General features: G+C 49.5%; 2 protein-coding genes across 3 annotated transcripts in view; both read left to right on the plus strand.

The window, feature by feature from the left end:
- The window catches only part of NOTCH2 (notch receptor 2), an 85,602-nt gene extending 70,174 nt beyond the window's left edge, over window positions 1–15,428 (plus strand). The window contains exons 23-33 of one of the 2 annotated variants that reach the window (XM_035537523.2): window positions 317–429; window positions 984–1,513; window positions 2,297–2,644; window positions 2,896–3,038; window positions 3,782–3,992; window positions 4,840–4,936; window positions 5,480–5,648; window positions 9,415–9,716; window positions 10,089–10,236; window positions 10,718–10,815; window positions 11,688–15,428. In XM_035537523.2, coding sequence (XP_035393416.1) covers window positions 317–429; window positions 984–1,513; window positions 2,297–2,644; window positions 2,896–3,038; window positions 3,782–3,992; window positions 4,840–4,936; window positions 5,480–5,648; window positions 9,415–9,716; window positions 10,089–10,236; window positions 10,718–10,815; window positions 11,688–13,031 — 3,503 coding nt within the window. In that variant the 3' untranslated portion in view covers window positions 13,032–15,428. The remainder of the gene's footprint in view (window positions 1–316; window positions 430–983; window positions 1,514–2,296; window positions 2,645–2,895; window positions 3,039–3,781; window positions 3,993–4,839; window positions 4,937–5,479; window positions 5,649–9,414; window positions 9,717–10,088; window positions 10,237–10,717; window positions 10,816–11,687) is intronic. The other variant, XM_035537525.2, reaches the window with a different exon arrangement.
- A 2,852-nt stretch (window positions 15,429–18,280) lies between these two features.
- On the plus strand, window positions 18,281–19,237 carry REG4 (regenerating family member 4). The gene is made up of 5 exons (XM_035537896.1): window positions 18,281–18,351; window positions 18,463–18,563; window positions 18,656–18,793; window positions 18,866–18,971; window positions 19,164–19,237. The coding sequence occupies exons 1-5, from the start codon at window positions 18,288–18,290 to the stop codon at window positions 19,235–19,237; spliced, it is 483 nt and encodes a 160-aa protein (XP_035393789.1). The 5' UTR covers window positions 18,281–18,287.
- Window positions 19,238–19,271: the final 34 nt, after the last annotated feature.

Genomic DNA, 19,271 nt, shown 5'->3' on the forward strand with positions numbered 1-19,271 from the left:
TTTAGTCTTGTGCCTGGATGACTTAAGCGTGACAGCAGCAAATTCTGTTCCTGCGCTGTGTCATACGTGTTCTTGAGGAGAACCCCAAAAGGTGGGCTGTCTCCAGATAACCTGTGTAGGTTTTGGAATAGCAGTGGTCTTTGGCTGCTACTTACCATATGTTGTCTGAAGAGGTGTGCTTTACTTCTTCTGGGGAAAAAGTTTCACTGGAGCATTTGACTTGTTGGCTGTTAATTAGTGTTTTGCTTTGTGATTGGTTTATGACGTGCACGTGTACATTTTTCTGCTCTTTTCTCCCCATGTGTCTACACGTCAGGTCGTCACTGCGAGAGTGTAATAGATGTGTGTCCTCGGAAGCCTTGTCAGAACGGAGGTACCTGTGCTGTTGCCAGCAATATGCCAGACGGGTTCATCTGCCAGTGTCCTCCGGTAAGCACCACATCCTGAAACTGGATTGCCTGCCTCATCTCTGGCTACAGACACATTAGTTTCACTGGTCCGTTGTTGGTTACAGTTCTTCTGTGTACTTGCATTTGTGTCCTTGGACACTCTGTAGTTTATCTTTTAATTTATCTATCCTTCAATTTATCTGCTTAGCTGGGAAATCCAGGGGTTCCAGGTACCGTAGGAGAATGATGCTGCCTATTGTTACCCCCAAACAGTTCTGCTGCTGAGGAAGCATAGCTGGCTTTTCTGTCAAAGCTAGCATTAAATTTTAACTTTTATTTTTTTGCTATCCTTCGTTCTCTGTGCTTACTGCAAGATTCTCCTTGTTCACAGCTCTAAGTCCATTCAGAAATGTAATAGAGTCTTGCAAGTTCCTAGTTTGTCCGTGAAGCTAGATCCAGAAAATCATGGCACGCTCTGTGATAAGCCTAAGGGAATTACTGGGGAGAAAGGGTTTGCATGGGACAACTTGCCTCCTGCCCTCAGAATGGTGAAGAATAAGTTTTGAGCCTGTTTTTTTTTTCTTTTTCCCCTAGGGTTACTCTGGGGCGAAATGTGAGTTCAGCAGCCACAGTACTTGTGGGCAAGTGAAATGCAAGAAAGGCGAGCAGTGCATCCAGACATCATCTGGCCCACGGTGCTACTGCCCCAAGTTGTCTGTGGGAGAGGAATGCCAGACAAACACGGGCTGCGCCAGTGCCCCCTGCCAGAACGGTGGAAGCTGCCACCCTCGTTCTCAGCCTCCTTACTATTATTGTCAGTGTCCTGATCACGCCCAAGGCAGCCAGTGTGAGCAGCTCACACATCCCAGCCAAGAGCCTCTAGGATGTTTGGATTCCCAGTGTGCAGAAAAAGCAAAAGATGGCTATTGTGATGAAGACTGTAACACTCATGCCTGCCAGTGGGATGGAGGCGACTGTTCCCTGACAATGGAAGATCCTTGGGCCAACTGCTCCTCTTCATTGCGCTGCTGGATGCTTTTCAATGGACAATGTGACGAGTTCTGCAACACACCCGAGTGTCTGTTTGACAACTTTGAATGTCAGCAAAATAGCAAAACATGCAAGTAAGGCATAATCCCGAGAATGGTTTCTCTGTGTTGCTAATAAATCTCCTGCTAGTGCTTTCAACAGTGGGTATTCTTCATACCCGCTGCTCTAGTCTTACTTTGTCTCTGTTGCTGGTTCATACTCTGCTAAAAATTCGGATCAAGGAGTTTCTGCAGTTACATTACTTTTTATCTCTTTTTTGGAAAGTTCTGGAATTTGTATGTTACATACTAAATTGATAGCCTGAGCAATGGCGATGTGTTCACCCGCCTGGTGGATATGTGGAAATGTAAAAAAATAGGGACGTTTCAGATGTTTCACCGTGTACTAGATCCTAATAGTACCACCTTCTGTCCTGAACTCCACTGCATGCCTGCAAAACCTGCATTTTTATCCCAGCTGTTGCTACCTCTGAATGTGTTTTCCTGCTTGTTTGTCATGATGCTTCTTTCTCTTTAGTTATGTATGATAAATGTTACAGTAAATGGTTTTCCCCTGGTGAGGCAGGAGGTGCTGTAGCTTTTTCTTAGTAAACAGAATAAGCAATTCTCTTCACTGGTACCAGAAATGAACCACAGGGTGTTCTGTGCTCCCTTCTTCCACTCTGCCACCCTTATCCTGGGGTTACATCTCTGCCTTATGTCCTGAGCACAATTGTTATTTTACATCAACCACTGATGATTAGAAATAGGCGTAAGGCCTTTACCTTTAGACTGTAGGTATGCTATACAGAACGTGTATGTCCTATATGCTGCTCCAGAATGTGTATGTCCTATACCCTATCCCTTTCACTGTTTTAGGTATGACAAGTATTGTGCAGATCACTACGCGGATGGCCGCTGTGACCAGGGCTGTAACAGTGAGGAGTGTGGCTGGGACGGTCTCGACTGCGCTGGTGACAAAGCTGAGAAACTGGCAGAGGGGACCCTCATCATTGTGGTCCTGATGCCCCCTGATGAGCTGCTGGGCGATGTTCGCAGCTTCCTGCGCACTTTGGGAACTCTCCTGCACACCAATCTGAGAATCAAGCTGGACTCCCAGGGAAACCCCATGGTATTCCCATACTATGGGGAGAAGTCAGCAGCACGGAGTCGGCGATCCCTTGTGGTCATTCGCAAGCACAGAGAATTAGAGCAAGAGGTCATTGGGTGAGTGGAAGTCTTTGTATTCCCCAAGCTTTGTTACACTGCTGGCTCTTGTTTCTAGGTGTCTGGGGCATTCTGGACTATCTCGGGCTGTAACCCATCTGTCTGTTTTTTAATGGGGAAATGTAAAGTCATTGCAATTGCCAAATTCATTGCTGGGGTGGAAAGATTAACCTAAAAGGCCGCAGTTTAACCTAGTGCTTTGGCCAAGTTTCTCTCGCTAACTTCTGTGCCCTCTTATTGTGTTTCTGCAGCACCAGGGTGTTCCTGGAGATTGACAACCGTCAGTGTGCAGAGGATTCAGAGCAATGTTTTCAGAACACAGAAGCTGCTGCAGCACTCTTAGCTGCTCAAGCAATCAAGGGCATGTTGCCTTATCCTTTTGTGTCTGTCCAAAGTAAGTAATTGCGGAGGAAAAGTTGGGCTTGCAAAATGCGTGCACCTGTTACTGATCATCATCTTAATATGTCTAACTGTTCAGTGTGGTTTCTGCTCCGAGGGGTCATCATCTCTTTAGTAAGGCAGGGCATTTAAGATCGGAGCCTAATTATTTTAATACATGGAGAAACAGTGATCTTCCATGTGCTGCAGTGATCTTGTCTGTCCTAGAAATTACTCCTATGCTCTAAGCCATGAATTCAGTGAGAAAGGTGCCATTGAAGAAAAGTTGGTGCTGGAGCATTTCTCTGTCTAGCAGGTGTTTTTTCCTCTGGCAGAATGTAATTGCCTTGATTTCTGCTCCCCACTCCCTCAGCTGCAACCTTTTTCTAGAGTGCTAATAACACTATTCCTAGTTGAGTCATGCTCATATCTTTATGTAGATTAGCACACTGATTCAGGATGGCTGTCTTCAGCCAGCAGGAGGGACCCTTGAGGGAGTAGCAAGATCTTCAGTTCAGCAGCCATATACTCTAGAAATACTTAGAGAAACAAGATCAAGGGAAGCCAAACAAACATATGATATATTCTTAAAAGAATCGTAGCAGAGGCTAAAATTCGTCAAGCTTTTGTTCTAAAGATGTCACTTCATAGAAACAATATCCTGTGTGGGGGGGAAAAACTGAGCAAGAAAAAGTTTGTAGATTTGAGATTGTTGCCTCAACTTTGCTAATCTCATTGTACCTTAACTGGAATTTTTAGGTGAGCCCTTGTTACCACCGAAGACCCAGTTGCTTTATCTACTTGCTGTGGCAGCTTTGATCATCCTCTTAATCCTTCTCTTGGGTGTGATGATGGCGAAGCGTAAGCGCAAACATGGCTCACTGTGGCTCCCAGAGGGCTTCATTCTGCGCAGGGATCCTAGTAATCATAAGCGCAGAGAGCCGGTTGGGGAAGATGCAGTTGGACTCAAGTAAGTTTGCTTTTAGGCTACTGACCACATGTTAGTTGGCATGTTAGAGGATTTTAGGAACATGGTTGATAAATCTTTCATTAAAGATGCTTAACTCCATAGGAAAAAATGTCTTTAAACTAAGATGTCTATTTCCCTGAATTTAATACATCTGTTTTGGACAGAAGAACTTCAACTCTAATCTAATCTCCTGGCTATGTTTGGTTTTCTGACACTGTGTAATTTAGCAGTTAGGTATTGTTAGTTGCATAATTTCCTTCTCTGTTAGGTGTGACATTTTTAGGTTGATAGGTGTCAATGAACTACCTCGATCTATTAAAGATATGACTCAGAAATAATGGAAAGTTTTAAAAGACAAATCACATTTATGCAGTTTCGACTTTTCCACTGAATTAACCAAATTGGCAGTTCAAAATGCATAGCTCATTATGTAGCTCCCATGGTTCTGGGGCAAGATGTATGCAGTCTGATTTATGCTCTGTGTGTTGTCTGGGAAGTCAGCATCTCCAAGCATGGCCGTGTGACATCTGAGATTGCTTGCCGGTCATGGGAGCGTCAGGACCCAGTCCTGCAGCGTCCAGGTTGATAATTTCCAGTTGGAAATTACAGAAGTTCACTGCTGTAGTAGGTGGGCAACTCTAATCCATATTGCACCTGTTATCATGCAGCAGCTGTCTGATACTTGTTCCAACTGAGATTGTAGTTGTTCCTTTCTAATTTCTTGGTCCCTCTGTTTGCAAGCTACCACACTTTCAAGCATCCCCTTTTTGCCTCTGCGGGCTGGTATAGGTAGCAGTAGTAGTGTCTGATCAAGGCCATAAAGTAACGTGTTCTCCTTGTTTCTTAGAAATCTTTCAGTCCAGATACCAGAGGGTAACCTGGCGGATTCTGGACCAACTGAACACTGGGCGGGTGATGGTGGACCTCAGCCAAAGAGAGCAAAGGTAAGTTGTTCCAAGAGTTGAATATCGCCCGCTTACAACTGAAACTGCTTTTGTCTAATGAGGAGAAGAATTGTGTTTAACTTCCAGAGTATGCCCCTTGCCCTACATCTCCATTTGCTCAGGTGTTAGTAGCATATAACTAATGATACCTGAGGAGCAAACCCTCAGGTTAACACTGCCACCACAGGCCAGTAGAGAAACCAGGTAACTTCTGTACTGGTATTCCCTCCTTACTCAGACCTTGCCGCACGAAAGGGAAGAGAAGGTTAATGTAGTGTAATGTCTTACAGTTCAGACCTGGTAACACATGGTGGGAGTGTGAAAGTTAAGAATGCCAAGCTGATATAAGTAGAGACTTCCTTTCTCTTAAAAAAGAGAAGATGAGAATCTCAGAATGGTTTGGGTTGGAAGGGACCTATAAAGATCATCAAATGCAACCCCTCTGCCAAGGGCAGAGACATCTTAGACTAGATCAGGAGAATTTCCAGTGACATTGGCCACTTCATGAGCACTTTGAAGCAACTGCTTATTTCCTCTGCTCAGGCTGAGGACCAAGCCTTGCTCCCAGAAGCTGATGAGCAGATAGACCAGCGCCAGTGGACGCAGCAGCACTTGGAGGCAGCAGATGTCTGTGGGAGCACGTCGCTAGCCCTTACACCACCTCAAGCAGATCAAGAAGTCGATGTTCTGGATGTCAATGTCAGAGGGCCAGGTCAGTACTCCTGAGTGTCCTGAATGTTCTGCAAGCTAGGCGCTGGCCTCCCCTATTTCCAACAGCTGAGACTACTAACGTTTAAAAACATTATGGAGTATACAGGGATATCAGCAGAACTTCTATGATACTTGATAAAAGCTCGTGTGCATTCCAGAAAAGAAAGCTGGAGAGGTTGGATCATGGTCTGCAGCACATGGGATATCATATAAACAGTACAGAGTTCACATAACAAGCAGTGTTAGGAACTAACTGAAGTTGTCTGTGATCTCCTTTATGACAATGCACGACTAAGGGACGTCAGAATGCCGGAAGTTTGGAATGCAGACTTGTGCTGGAAGTAACTCCCAATTCCTCCAGCTGGATCACTGCAGAGATTTATGGCAGAGTTTGCCGAGGACCATCTTAGCAGGGCTTAAAGCTGTGCTGTTATCTGGGGTGGAAGCAAGGGCGGCCTTTTCCTGAATAAGATGACTTCTGGCAGACGGTATGCCCTGATTAGCAGTGTGTGAGTAATCTGTGCTGGAACAGAGCAGCAATGCAGCAAGCGTTTTAATGAGTTCTTTTAAATTCAGTTATATCCTCAGCTGCTGGGTTCAAGGAGTTGTTGATCACCGTATCACAACTCTGAATGTGGAAAGAACTTTTCCTTAACACACAGGCATGCACATTCTCTTTTTCTGCCAGTCTCAAATTTTTAGATGCAGTAAAAGCTCTGCTCCTTTTTGTAAGTGTAGCACTAAGGCTGTGTAATCTGGTAAGGGACTGGGTGGGTCATCTGATAATTGATTCCTGTCTTCTTGAGGGAAGTTGACTAAGAATTTTATCCTGGTCAGAAGAGCTCCAAATATGGTTCTTGTTCATACACAGAGAGTTGGTTCTGATGATCTTGCTGTTATTGCTTTTTATTGGATTATGTGGAAATGTTTCCATGCAATTTAGTGATGTCTAGAGCCATCTCTTGGTTCCCTCCTATCGTCTTCTCTTCTCGTTGACCCCTTAGCACTCCTAAATGCAAAGCACAAGGAAGGAGAGATTTCTGTGTAAGGAGTGTGAGAACGTAAACCATCAGTTTCTGCCAAGTCTAAGCTTTTTTTAATTTTCCCTGTTGAAGCTTCTAGTTGTGTGGCTGGGGTAAAAGCTTTCCAAGTGCAGGCGGTAATGTTATTAAATCTTCAGACTGCTTATGTTTGTGTCCACTCAAAGCTTTGTTCAGCAATAGCAGTGGAATAATATGATCTAAGAGCTTTTTCCTGTCATTCAGATGCAACTGAGACTTGAAGCAAGCTTCTGTAAGCTATTCCCTTCTGCAGCATCAGAAGTGACCAGCTGAGTTGCTTTCAGTGGAAGAAATGGTTTAAAAAGTCACAAGTGCTGGAGTAATGGGTTAGTAAGGAGTGGTAGGATTCCTCAGAGTAGATGTAGGCATTCATCTGCCCTGGCCACCTTCCTCTCCCTTAGCAGGGAGAGGGAAGAAACAGGCAATTCTGAGATGCAGCCACCTCTGTCTCAAGCGGAAGCCCGAGAAGGGGGTCCAAGAGGTCCCATCTCCTATAGACTTTGCCAGTGGGTTCTCTGCATCCCAGCTTTTGGTATATTGTTTGTGTATAGAGTCCTTCAGTTGTACGTATCTGGTGAAATTTTAGGCTTTACTGACTTGCTCTAAGTTTACTCGGGGATGTATTCTTGAAAGACAGCAAACAGAAGAGTTTTTTTTATAAAATACTGCTTTCACCTTTGTCTCTCCATGCTGTTCTTTCTCTGTGTCCCCCAGAGTGCTGAGGACATTCTTTTCAGTGGAGTTATTGTCAGTGTGTAACCAGGGTAATGCAATTATAGGCATAACTGGTACCACCACCTATAATTAAAACTGATTAACTGTCCCTATTATTTGGCCCTCTTTTTCAGTAGCTAAAACTTCAGTGGTTCAGACTGGAATTTTCCATGCTGTGTGTCTGCCTCCAGCTGGATCTTTTTGAGTTCTTTTCCAGCTATTTCAGAGAACAAGCTTGAAGGAAGGGGAAAAAAAGGCATTGCACCCATGGCTTTTTCTTAATGCTCCAACAAGTACTTAATTGTGACAGCCTAACTGGATGTGAGCTTTTTTGCTAGCCTCGTAAAACTACCCTTGTGTGGCCAACTTAGGAAGCTCTGAAAAGAGCTGCACATACCTGGGAGACTTTCTGGAGGCTGGCAGCTAGTTTTTCGAAGGATTTAGTGCTCACTGTAACTGTGTCCCCATACAGCAGCCGAGTGTGATCTGGGCAGGACAAATGCAGTGACTGAACGAGTGCTTTTCTCAGGGCTGTAGTGCTAGAGAAAAGGAGGGCTCCTTTCTGTGCTCCATTTCTCTGCTCTTTGTATCAGGGCAGTACGGAGGAGACCACAGCCTGACTTGAATACTGAGAAGTATTCATTTGGGACAGGGGAGCAGAGCCAGCAGTGGGAGGGAGAGAGAAGCACAAAGAGAGGTATAGCTCTGGACAACAGGCAAGGGGGTCTGTAGCCATGACTGGATCTTGGAACTGAACCCGGGTCTGTACATCAACGCTTCTCTGCCTTCCAACAAATCCTGAGAAAGTTTGGTGAAAGGGTGTGTGTGCTCTGATTTTGGGCCGCTAGGAGGAGCATGCATTCTGCTGCCAGCCTGGCTCAGGGAGGCAGATCTGCTGCTGCAGCCATGATCTCTGCGGGTGGTTGATGTGGTTCCCAGCTGTAGAACGATAGTTTCTAGAATTTTATAAAAGTTTTGGAACTGCTCTAAAAAAGAGAGTTAGGAAAGCCTGACGATGAGAAGTTGGGAATATTCCCGTGTGAGCATACCACTTACATTAGGTTGTCATTGCCGTGTTTATCTGTGCAGAATCCTAACTCTGTGATCACACACTTCATTTAGTGAAGATAGTGCACTGTAGATTGAGAGTAATGCAGACAGGGAAGTTGTTGGCTATAGGGTCCAAACTGTCCCCTGCTTGTATGTGGAATAAATCAGGCAGTTGCTCAAAGAGAGTCTTGGATTAGGCTAGCAAGCCACACTCGAGAAGCAAAATTTGTGCTCACCTTTGCAGAGCTCCAGTTAGCACAGTGCTTCAGTCCCACTGCCATCTCAGTCCCTCTTACTTTCTAGGTGCCTAGGGTGTGTGTGGTAAAGTGTCTTACAAGCAAGATGAAGTTGATTCAGGCAGTCATACTAGGGCGTTTTTCAGCTTTAAGTGCCTCACTTGGCCAGCTTCAGCGTCCTTTTAATGAAGACTTCGGTGCGTAATAGATATGAAGGTTTTTGTCTGTGTTTCTCTTCAGATTGTGAAATGCCACCAATAATCGTGTATTAGCTGTCCAGTATTTTTCCTCTATAAATCATTTATTTTCCCTAGGTATGTTATTACATCATCTGCATGAATAGTTATACTTAGACACTTGAAGTTTTTGATTTTATAGCCCTTGCTTCTCCTTACAAACTTAGCTAGCCTGTACGTTTTCAGCAAGTTTTCCACTTTAGCAGCAAACTTGTTTTGTTTCATAATGATACTTATTTGAGAATTATCTGAGTTCTGTTGTGGTTGGATTTAACTATCAGAGTTCTGCTTGGAAGGAAAACAGGTCGTTAACTCTGGGCTTTAAGTTAGGAGAACAGGCTTGTGCTGAAGTGACCAGAGGGGCTGTCTCTAGCTGTCAGTGGTCAAGGTGAGGCAATGCGCTGGGGGGAGGACTTCCGTCCTCTGCTGTCACCGTTATGTTAACGTGATCACATCTCTTCTGTTCGCAGATGGATGTACTCCTCTCATGCTGGCATCTCTGCGTGTGGGCAGTTCCGATATTAGTGAGGATGATGAGGATGCAGAAGACTCCTCAGCAAATATAATAACAGATCTGATCTATCAGGGTGCCAACCTGCAGGCCCAAACAGACCGCACTGGGGAGATGGCGCTGCACCTAGCAGCCCGTTATTCAAGAGCAGATGCTGCAAAACGTTTGCTGGATGCTGGTGCGGATGCCAATGCACGGGACAACATGGGACGGACTCCCCTGCATGCAGCTGTAGCTGCTGATGCCCAGGGCGTCTTTCAGGTACAGCAACTGAAGAACCTCTTTTAGAGTATTTGTGCACTGTAATATAAGAGTCTTTCCAAGCTGTGCTCTGTTCACTCCCTGCCTTGCTCTCACATCTTCCACAGTGTGATGGCCAGGTGAAACCGTATTTTAGATGCAGTTTCCTCAGGTATTCTCAGCCTGAAGAGCTCAGCATGCATAAATTGTCTTGCATCTATTTATTAGGTCTGACTGCATCTATATCACTTACTTGTTATCTGGGTTCTTGCATTTCATTGCTCAGGCTGCTTTTTCATCATAAAGTTGCTCTTGAGTTTCTTTGAAATCCTTGGTTTTCCTCTGTAGCGTTATTGGAAAAAATAAATAAATCTGTCTTCTCGTGTTGTCCAGATCTTGATCCGTAACAGAGTGACAGACTTGGATGCTCGCATGAATGACGGAACAACCCCGTTAATTCTGGCTGCACGGCTGGCTGTGGAAGGAATGGTGGCTGAGCTGATAAATTGCCAAGCCGATGTGAACGCTGTAGATGACCATGGTAATGTAGACGTGACGTACCAGGCTGGGCAAATGTCATGGTGCAAGCAAGGAGGGGAGGGTTTCTCCTCTCTCAGAGGATGGGTAGCTAAATAGGACAGTAGACTCTCTGGCAGATGTCCTCCCAACAATAACAAACTGCAGGCTGCTTCAGAGTGGCTTGGTTAGGAAGTCCTGGAAAAGGTTCAGGAGAAATATGGGGTTGGATGCGCTGGGATTTTATGTACAGCAGACATGGCTCTATGGACAGGTTATTTAAAAATAACAAATAAATAACACACAAAAAGAAAGCCAGTGCTGAAAGTCCCGTTGTGTCTTGGGAGTGTCACACAATTTCCAAAGTGTAAACATCGCTTCAGGATACGTTCACATGCTGTGAACTGTACTGCAACTGCTTTCTTCCCTCAGTGTGCTCTGTTCATTTTGGCTCTTTAGAATATAATTCATCTGTTTGTTACTGAAGTTCTTGGGTTTCCCTGCAGGTAAATCTGCTCTTCACTGGGCTGCTGCTGTCAACAACGTGGAAGCAACACTAGTGCTGCTGAAAAATGGAGCCAACAGAGACATGCAGGATAACAAGGTATGGTTTGGGTGGTGCTCAGCATGGCTGTCCTCCTTAACTCAAAGCATCTCATTGCTGCTGGAAGTGAACTAAATTCAGATTTTCTAAACTGGGTGCTCAGTGTGGGTCTTCCAAACCTGGACTGTGACTGGAGTTCTCCCCAAGTGCTGGATGTCCTGCATGACTTTTGTTTTGGGGCAGCAGTTCTCCTTCTTATTTGGCTATGTTCTGGGCATCAGTACTGTTCTGCCTTTGTTGCAGAAAGGGAATGCAATGCACAGTTGGTGCATGAGAACACCAGAGTGGACTGTTGCTGGTGTAAAACAGCTGGATTTTGGTTAGCCAAGAGTCAGATCTGGTGTCGCAGCAGCAGCTGTGTCCTGTCACATTACCAGGGACCCCAATGCAGGGAGGATATGGGGCAGAAACCCCACTGTGTGAGAAACAGTCTGCACTGTGCAGACCTCGTAGCTTTACTGGTGTTAGTTTTTGCTTCATCTTAGTCCTTGACTTATTTCCTCTGTCTAGGGCTTCTTTTTTGAATCATTATATGTTGCTCAGTGGATTTTAGAGCTACCAACAAGCTCCAGTTCTGAGCTGTTTTAGTCCTTTGTAACTTTTTCTTATGAAGTACAATGGGAGAAAGGCACCAGGTGCTTTTAAAGTTCCTCAGAGGACTCATGGCAGAACAGTACTCTTTCTGATGGGATGGTTTAGTATGCGTTTATCCCTTCCTGATGGTGTAACCCAGGATGAATTGTTCTTGAAGGCAATTAATGAGGTACTGCATTAGACCATGCTTCCAGTTGTTGTGATACCCGTAAGAGCACTAGGTGTATGTTGGTCCCTACTGTAATGAAGCTGCTAAAATACTTGCTCTGTGTTTTCAGGAGGAGACACCTCTCTTCCTTGCTGCTCGGGAAGGCAGTTTCGAAGCAGCAAAGATCTTGCTGGACCATTTTGCCAATCGAGACATCACGGACCACATGGATCGTCTGCCCCGGGACGTGGCCCAGGACCGGATGCACCACGACATAGTGCAGCTTCTCAACGAGTACAATGTAGCGCACAGCCCCACCGGGCACCCCGGTGCCATGCTGAACTCTGCCCTCTCCCCGGTCATTTGTGGCCCAAATAGATCCTTTCTCAATCTGAAGCACGCTTCCTTAAGCAAGAAGTCGCGAAAACCGAATGCCAAAGGCATCATGCCCACAAACCTCACCAAAGATGCAAAGAGGAGAAGGAAGAAGTCCCTCAGCGAGAGCAAAGGGCAGTTCTCAGAGAGCTCAGTAACCCTGTCACCAGTCGACTCCCTCGAATCGCCCCATGCTTTTGCATCCGAACCAACATCGTCTCCTGTGATGCCGTCGCCAGGGGTGTTACACTCGTCGCCCAGCTCCCTGCTGACCGCTCCGTCGGTGCAGGCTGCGCACTCGATGTCCTTCTCCAACCTCCACGAGATGCAGCCCTTAGGACGTGGATCCGGCACGGTGCTCCCGTCTGTCAGCCAGCTGCTCTCACAGCACAGAACGACCCCTCCGAACAGCGGGCTCGGCAGGCTGCGGCCAGCCAACGTTTCCACCGAGTGGATGAATCGCATGGAGATGAACGAGTCTCAGTACAACGAGATGTTCGGCATGGTGCCGCAGGTGATGCATTCGCACCCCAGCGTTTCTCAGCAGAGCGGCTTGGTCCAAGCAGATACGAAGCACATGGGAGTGTCCAGGGAGTCTCTGCCCCCTATCATGACTTTCCAGCTGGTTCCCAAGGGTGGCATAAACCAGCAAGCACTGCCACAGCAGGCCCAGTCAAACTGCGCTCAGAACATGGCTGGTCCTCTCAGCTCCATGTACCAGATCCCGGATTTAGCTCAGCTGCCCAGCGCCTCCTTCTCCATGGCTGCCATCCCTCAGCAGGACGGGCAGGTGGCTCAGACAATCCTCCCAGCCTACCACCAGTTCCAGAGCTCGATGGGGAAGTACCCCACGCCTCCATCACAGCACAGCTGCTACTCCTCGGCCACAGAACGGACTCCTAGCCACAACCGGCACTTACAAGGGGAGCACCCATACCTGACTCCGTCGCCCGAATCTCCAGACCAGTGGTCAAGTTCCTCCCCACACTCAGCCTCTGACTGGTCTGATGTGGCAACCAGTCCCGGTAACAACCAGCGCGGGCCGGCGGCCGCCCACATGTCAGAGCAGCAGCGGAACAACATGCAGGTGTACGCCTGAAGGCTGCCCAAGGTGAAGCCTGACTAAAGCGGACTCCAGAACTCATGAAGGTCTTCCAGGATGGAAATGAAGAACCATTTTAGTATCCAAGAGTCTTAATGAGCCCAGGATGTTCTTTCGTTGGAGGGACTGTGGTTGCTGTAAGCTTTTATGCTTTCCTGAACAGAGAACTGTAGAAGCTGGTGGTGGAGAAGACCAGCTGGGTCACTTCTAACCAACTCCCATCCACCTTGGGGTGTGATTACTGTCTGCACTGGATTCTCCAGTCTGCTTTTAAATGCGTTCCACCACTTATCTGGAGAGACAGCTCTTCAGCTTAATGCATCTCATGGTCGTTTCTCCAGAAATTTAGCCAAAACCAGCTTTGTATCCTTATTTTGTTACTGCTTTTGTTACCTACATAACCGCTCTCTCTGAAGCACCTTCTACTAGTTCTCCACGAGTTCAAGTTGCCTTGTTTTGACTCAGCTCAGAGCTGCACCCACATTCCTAGACCCCTCCTTCCCACGGCTCTCCTTGCTCAGCAAGCAAGCCAGACTTCCCAAAACACCTGCAGGTCAAGTGACTAGAGTCACCGGTTTCTGTCACGCAGCTTCACCCTTTCCTCTTTGAGAGCCTTTTCTTATACAAACCTACTAATACCCCTTACCATTCTCACTGCCTGCCCTCAAGGTATTCTGAGATTATATATACATATAGTCTTCTTTTAAGCCTTTTTATTTTATTTTTTTTAAATTTTCCTCCTGAAAATGCTGGTCTGACCTGTCTTCCCCCCGCAGTGGCCTGTAGGCACATCTCTCCTGAGCTGTATGTCTTCCTCGAGACACGCCTGACCTTTCTGACACTACCCTCCCCGTGCTCCCGTCATGGCAGGCGTGTCTGTGACAGCCTTCACGTGCTCCCATATCAGAAGAGATGCCCTGGAAGTCATACAGGCCTGCTGATAAACTCTTGGGGATTAACATGAGTGTTTCAAAACCTAATAACGCAAGCTCCTAGCATTCTTGCACGACACGGCACTCCCCTCCCCTCCATCCGAGGGCTGCTGTGTGTCCTGTCCCACAGGTATCGTATGCTGCCTCGCTGTGGTGTTATCGAGAAGTGTCAAGGATGTCGTTACATGTTTGCAGTGTGTGTCCTTCTGTGTTGGGAATGGTCTCCAGCCCTTCCAAAGCGTCCCTTTCGCTCCAGCCCTGGGGCAGTGCTGCCTCGTCCTCCCCTTCCCAAAAGGAAGCTGCAGCACTGAGTCCTGAGCAGGCTTCCAGCAGCGCAGCTGAAACCAGGAGCTGGGCCGAGCGGCTGACCAAATAGCTCAGAAACCATCTATTGCAGTTTGGTTCACAGGTTTGGGGCTGTCCTCTGCTCTCAGCTCCAGCCTGTATTGCAGTTTCCTGACTGAGGTACTATGCCTACACAGCACAGCAGTGGCATTGGTACTGAGCTCCCCTGACGGTTTTGCAGTTAGGGAAAGCAGCTGTCCCTGACCCTAGCTGGACAGCCGCTGTTTCTCCCCTTTCCACAAGAGTAACACTTCCCTGAAGGGCTCTACACCAGTCAGAAGTAGAAGTGTACGTTTCTAGGGGTGCCTCGCTTCTACCTCTTCGGGGGAACCCTGCAGACACACGTTCCAAAGAGATCTGGAGCTGTTGGCTGTTGCCAAAGGACAGAGGCGGCAGCTCCCCTCTGAGCAGCGGTTATTTAGCATCCTACCATGTACAGTATTTTTCTCCGATGTTTCTTTCCATTCTAATCGAGAGTAAAGCTTTTTTCTTATTCTTTTGATTCAACTCAATGGTACATGAAGGCAGGGTCTCAGGAGGAGCTGGTTCCAGGGGCCGTGTTTTTTGGGCTGAAGTTTTTGTTCTGAAGTTACTGCTTTTTCTGACGCACACAGCATTCCCCGTCACACTCGCCGCAGTGTATACTGTGAAGTTTAGCTGCAACTGACTCAGATTTCCAGGCAGGAGCCTGCAAGCTCCTGGAGGTCTGTCGAGGTACATGTTTCACTGCAAATAATGAAGTGTTGCTACATCAATGCTAAAGAAACAAAGGGCTTTTCCTCGTTAGCCCCAAATAACCAAGTGCCTTTTTATATATGTGGCTACCATTTACAAGATGAGTGCTTTCTGTGGAACGAAGCCAGTTTCGTGCCTGGTGTGTTAATATGATGGCCCTCTGCCTTTCTTTTTTTAACTACTTGTAAAGATAATATCTCCTTAAGGTGGTATTTTATCTCATAAGTTGTAGAATAACCATTCACACAGCAGCATTTTCCTATATTAATAATGGAAAATATTTGCTTATTTTTACATTTTTTATAAAAGTCTTTTATGAAAATAGTTGCTGCAAAATGTATAAGCAATTTTTATTCCCAGAATAAAGAGTATGTGCCCGGTGTCTGTGTGCTGCTGTTTTCATTTGCCTTCCCAGCTATCATGGCACAGCCACTGCATTGTAAAGATGGGGTTATAAACGGATCTCCAGCGTGTGGCAGCTGTTCGGGCCCCTGAGAAGGGGAGGACTCATCAGGACCTCTGCAGTCCAGCTCAGGAGAGAGCTTTTGGAGCTCGAGAGTGCTCTTTGCCGTGGCTCAGCAGCACACAAACCTCACCATTAGCTCCATCCAAGGAGCTGTGCCTGCAAAAAGCCATGCTCAAGCTTAGCAGGAGGATTTGGGGGGGTCCAGCTGCATGCTGGAATGGATGGGGAGGAACGGGGGCATGACCTTTTTGTGAGATGCTTTGAATAAAAGCTCTCACTTGCCTGGGAGCTGGAGCAGGGCTGGGGCTTTTGTGGTGATTCTCCAGCCATGGAAGCTGGGAAGCACGGCTCTTTCACGCTGTGTTCTCAGACCTGGAAAGTTTCAGACTTGAACAATTAGAGAACAAATTGACAATGGCTTCGTTCCTGAGCAGGGAGCTGCCTCTGAAGCCTCAGGCTGAGCAAATGCTCACCTGGCAGGTTTTCAGCTCTCACTGTGGACACTGGCGGAGCTGGTAGCAGAATTACAATGCCTAGGAGGGATAATAAAGCTGCTGGGGGGACATTTTCAGAGTTTAATATTCAAACAGCGTAGCTCCCTCATCTTCCAGTAGAGCCAGCTCGACGAGTAGGAGTCGCCAGGAGGCTTTCATCCACCTCCCACAAGGTTCCCCGTCCATGCCAAAGTTGAGGCAGCTCCACCGAGAATAGCAGTGCATCTCAGGCACGGCTGCAGTGCATTCGGGGCTGCTCAGGCTGCGACCTGCATCTCCTCGGGCTGGCTGCGTGCGTCTGCCCCGATGATGAGGGGCTTGTGAGGACCTGTCCTGTTGCACCCAAACAAGCCTCATTGAACCAGCCAGGCAGGGAACTGAGGCATCTTTTATTTAACTGAGGAGTAATGAAGTAGCCTCAAGCTCCTTTGGAGGATATTTCCATGCTTTTTCATAAAGCGAGGGTGAAGCCTCGTCTTCAGGGGAGGGGTTGCTTTGTTTGAAGAGTGTCCGCATTAGCTGGAATGGCTGGTCTGATCTGCAAGGTCATCCATTTCTCCTTGGAGAAGCGATAGCAGGCAGCTTGCCTCCTTTGGAAGCTCCCTTTGATCCCAGCGCGCAGCAGCTGCATCGCAGCTGCGTGGGCGAGGGAGATGGGTCTGATCCTCTGCCCTCCCTCACGGGGCCAGGGCCAGGCCTGCCAGCGCACGCTGGGCTTGGAGGAGCTGCTCCCTGTGGCTGCAGCAGACCTTGCCATGTATTTTGGAAAGCAGGAGCTGTGAGAGAGCCCTGAGGGGCGAGCACATGGCTGCGGCCTCATGGCACGGAGCAGCAGCCCTGTTGAGGCCCAGCGGGGCGGAGGCCGGGGCTGGAGGAGCTGTCTCTTCTTCTTCTTGGAGGGCCGCGGGGCCCTGCGTCACTGCTGGGCGTGGGGGCCGTCCGTCCCCACCGCTATCTGATGGCCCCCGGCCGCGGGCTGTCCCCGCGTCCTGCATCCTGGTGGCAAGGCCGCCAGGCAGTTCAAACAAAGGTGGTGTGTGGCTGACGCACTGCGGAGCTGGGCAGGGCGCAGGCCCCGCGGGTCCCGACCCCGTGCCCGTGGGTTGTAGCTGGGGCCTGGACATGGCGATGCTCATGCCACAGCGGGACGGCCTCCCCTGGGACATCTCATCTCTGCCCCCCCCCCCCCCCTCCCCGTTCTGCTCTGGGTGGGCCCTCCCGGCAGGTGTGAGGCTGGAATTTGCAGAAAGACATCTGTTTGCGTGGGTAATTCGTGCTAATTGCAGGGGGTTTATTGACCAACTAGGAGAGGTTCTTCCTGTCTTTGAAGAAACGCTGAATGCAAACAGACGAGAGCTTGGCGGGCTTCCAGCGGAGGTGGAGGGTGTAAAGCAGTGAGCAGTAAGGTTTTTATGATGGCCATCACCTCAGCTTGGCAAATAGTGATTCTGATGAGCACGGGGCTATAAAGGGCAGCTCCTCTCTTGTCCCGGAGACTCACGAGAGGCCGTTATTCCTTCTGATCTCCGTTTGGCAGGTGAGGACAGGGACCGCTAGCCTGCACCCACTGCTGCCTGCTCTCCCCACCGCAGCCCCGGGGGGCCCAGGGGTGGTGGGAGCCCTGGGGGAGGTGAGCGCTGCCCTTGCTGGATGGGGCGGGCTGCAGCGATGCAGTTTTTGGCCCCGTGTCGACTTTTGTCGCTGCTTCTTTGAGGGGAAGATGAGCTGGGTCTGCAAATAATCCCCGGCGTCGGGGATTAGAGCAGATAAAGGGGGAACTGCGCTGATGTGGCATGTGATTTGCCTCCATAGCCTGGGTCTGGCGGGGATACAAGCTGGGGGGAGAAAACAAAGTCACGCATGGAGTCTCTGCAGCCCCACCAGCCCCTGCTCTGTCCTCGCTGTCACTGCTGCTGCCCTGGGCCAGCACAAGGCACAGGGTCCCTGGTCCATGCTGGTGTCCGCGCTCTTCCTGTGGTCCCCACAGAGCAGCGCGGCTCCCCCAGGTGTCCCCCACCAACGCCAGCACCGATGGGGCTGGGACCCCCCTGGCGATGCCCTCTGGGGACCCTGAACCCTGCCAGGGGCTGCAGCAGTGACCTGCGCCGGGGAGGGGATGGGGGGCACAGCCCTGGGGTGCCATCTCCTCCTGCAAGGGGCCGGGCTCAGGCCGTAGCAGGGCGGGTTGGCATCCCCCATGTGAAGGCAGCAGCCTCTGTCCCTGAGGGACTTGGTGACCCCCCCGAGCTCTTTCAGGGGACACTTCCCAGAAGCGAGGAGGATGGTGGCAGCGGCCAGGCGTGCCCTCCTGCTGCTGGGCTGCACGGCGATCCTGCAGGTCACCGGTGAGTCCTGGGGGCCACAGGGGGCCCTATACCATGCGAGCTGGGGAGACACTTCTGGCTCGGGGTGGAGGGCACAGGGCTGAACCTCCATCCCTGCGTCTCTCCCTTCAGCAGGCACCAGGTTCCTGCTCAACTGCCCCGAGGGCTGGTCCTACTACAAGTCCAGCTGCTTCAGGTATTTCCGCCAGCTCCGCACATGGGACGAGGCAGAGGTAAGCCCAGCGGGGTGCGCGGCCAGGTGCCCCCCCTGCAGCAGGGTTGCGGGGTGTCGGTGCCCCCGCATTGCCCCGTGTCCCCCCCGCAGGCACAGTGCCAGAGCAGCCACTCTGAAGCCCACCTGGTGTGGGTGGAGGAGCCCAAGGAGGCGGCCACCCTGCGCAGGGTCATCTCCTACTACCAGCGCTCACAGCCCGTCTGGTTGGGCCTCTACCACCAGCAGCAGGTGAGGGGGCGGTGGGTGCCCATGGGGCTGGGGGTGGCGGGGCCATGCCTCTGACCCTGCTCTCATACGCAGAGCAAAAGCTGGCGGTGGACCAACGGGGACGAGTATGATGACTCCAGCAAGCTTCCAGGGAACGGTGCCCAAGGTGGGGACTGCGCCCTGCTGACCCAAACCAGCGGTGAGTGCCTGCAGCCCGTGTCCCCGTGCTCGCTCTCAGCTGGTACCCCCTTCTCTGGAACCCTGTGAGCGTTTGGCATCCCAGCCTGGGGTCGGTCCCAGGTTGGGGTCGGTCCCACTGGGCAGAGGGAGCTGAGAGCTGCTGCCCCTCTCCTCCACCACCCACTGACCCTGCTGTTTGTTTCTCCTGCAGGCTTTTCCGTGTGGTCCAGCGCTGACTGCAAGCGGCGGCACCACTTCATCTGCAAGTTCACTCCCTCGCAGTGAGCGCCGACCCCATGCTGGCTGCACTCCTCCCATC

The sequence above is a fragment of the Cygnus atratus genome, chromosome 8 (assembly GCF_013377495.2).
Source record: "Cygnus atratus isolate AKBS03 ecotype Queensland, Australia chromosome 8, CAtr_DNAZoo_HiC_assembly, whole genome shotgun sequence".
NCBI lineage: Eukaryota > Metazoa > Chordata > Aves > Anseriformes > Anatidae > Cygnus > Cygnus atratus.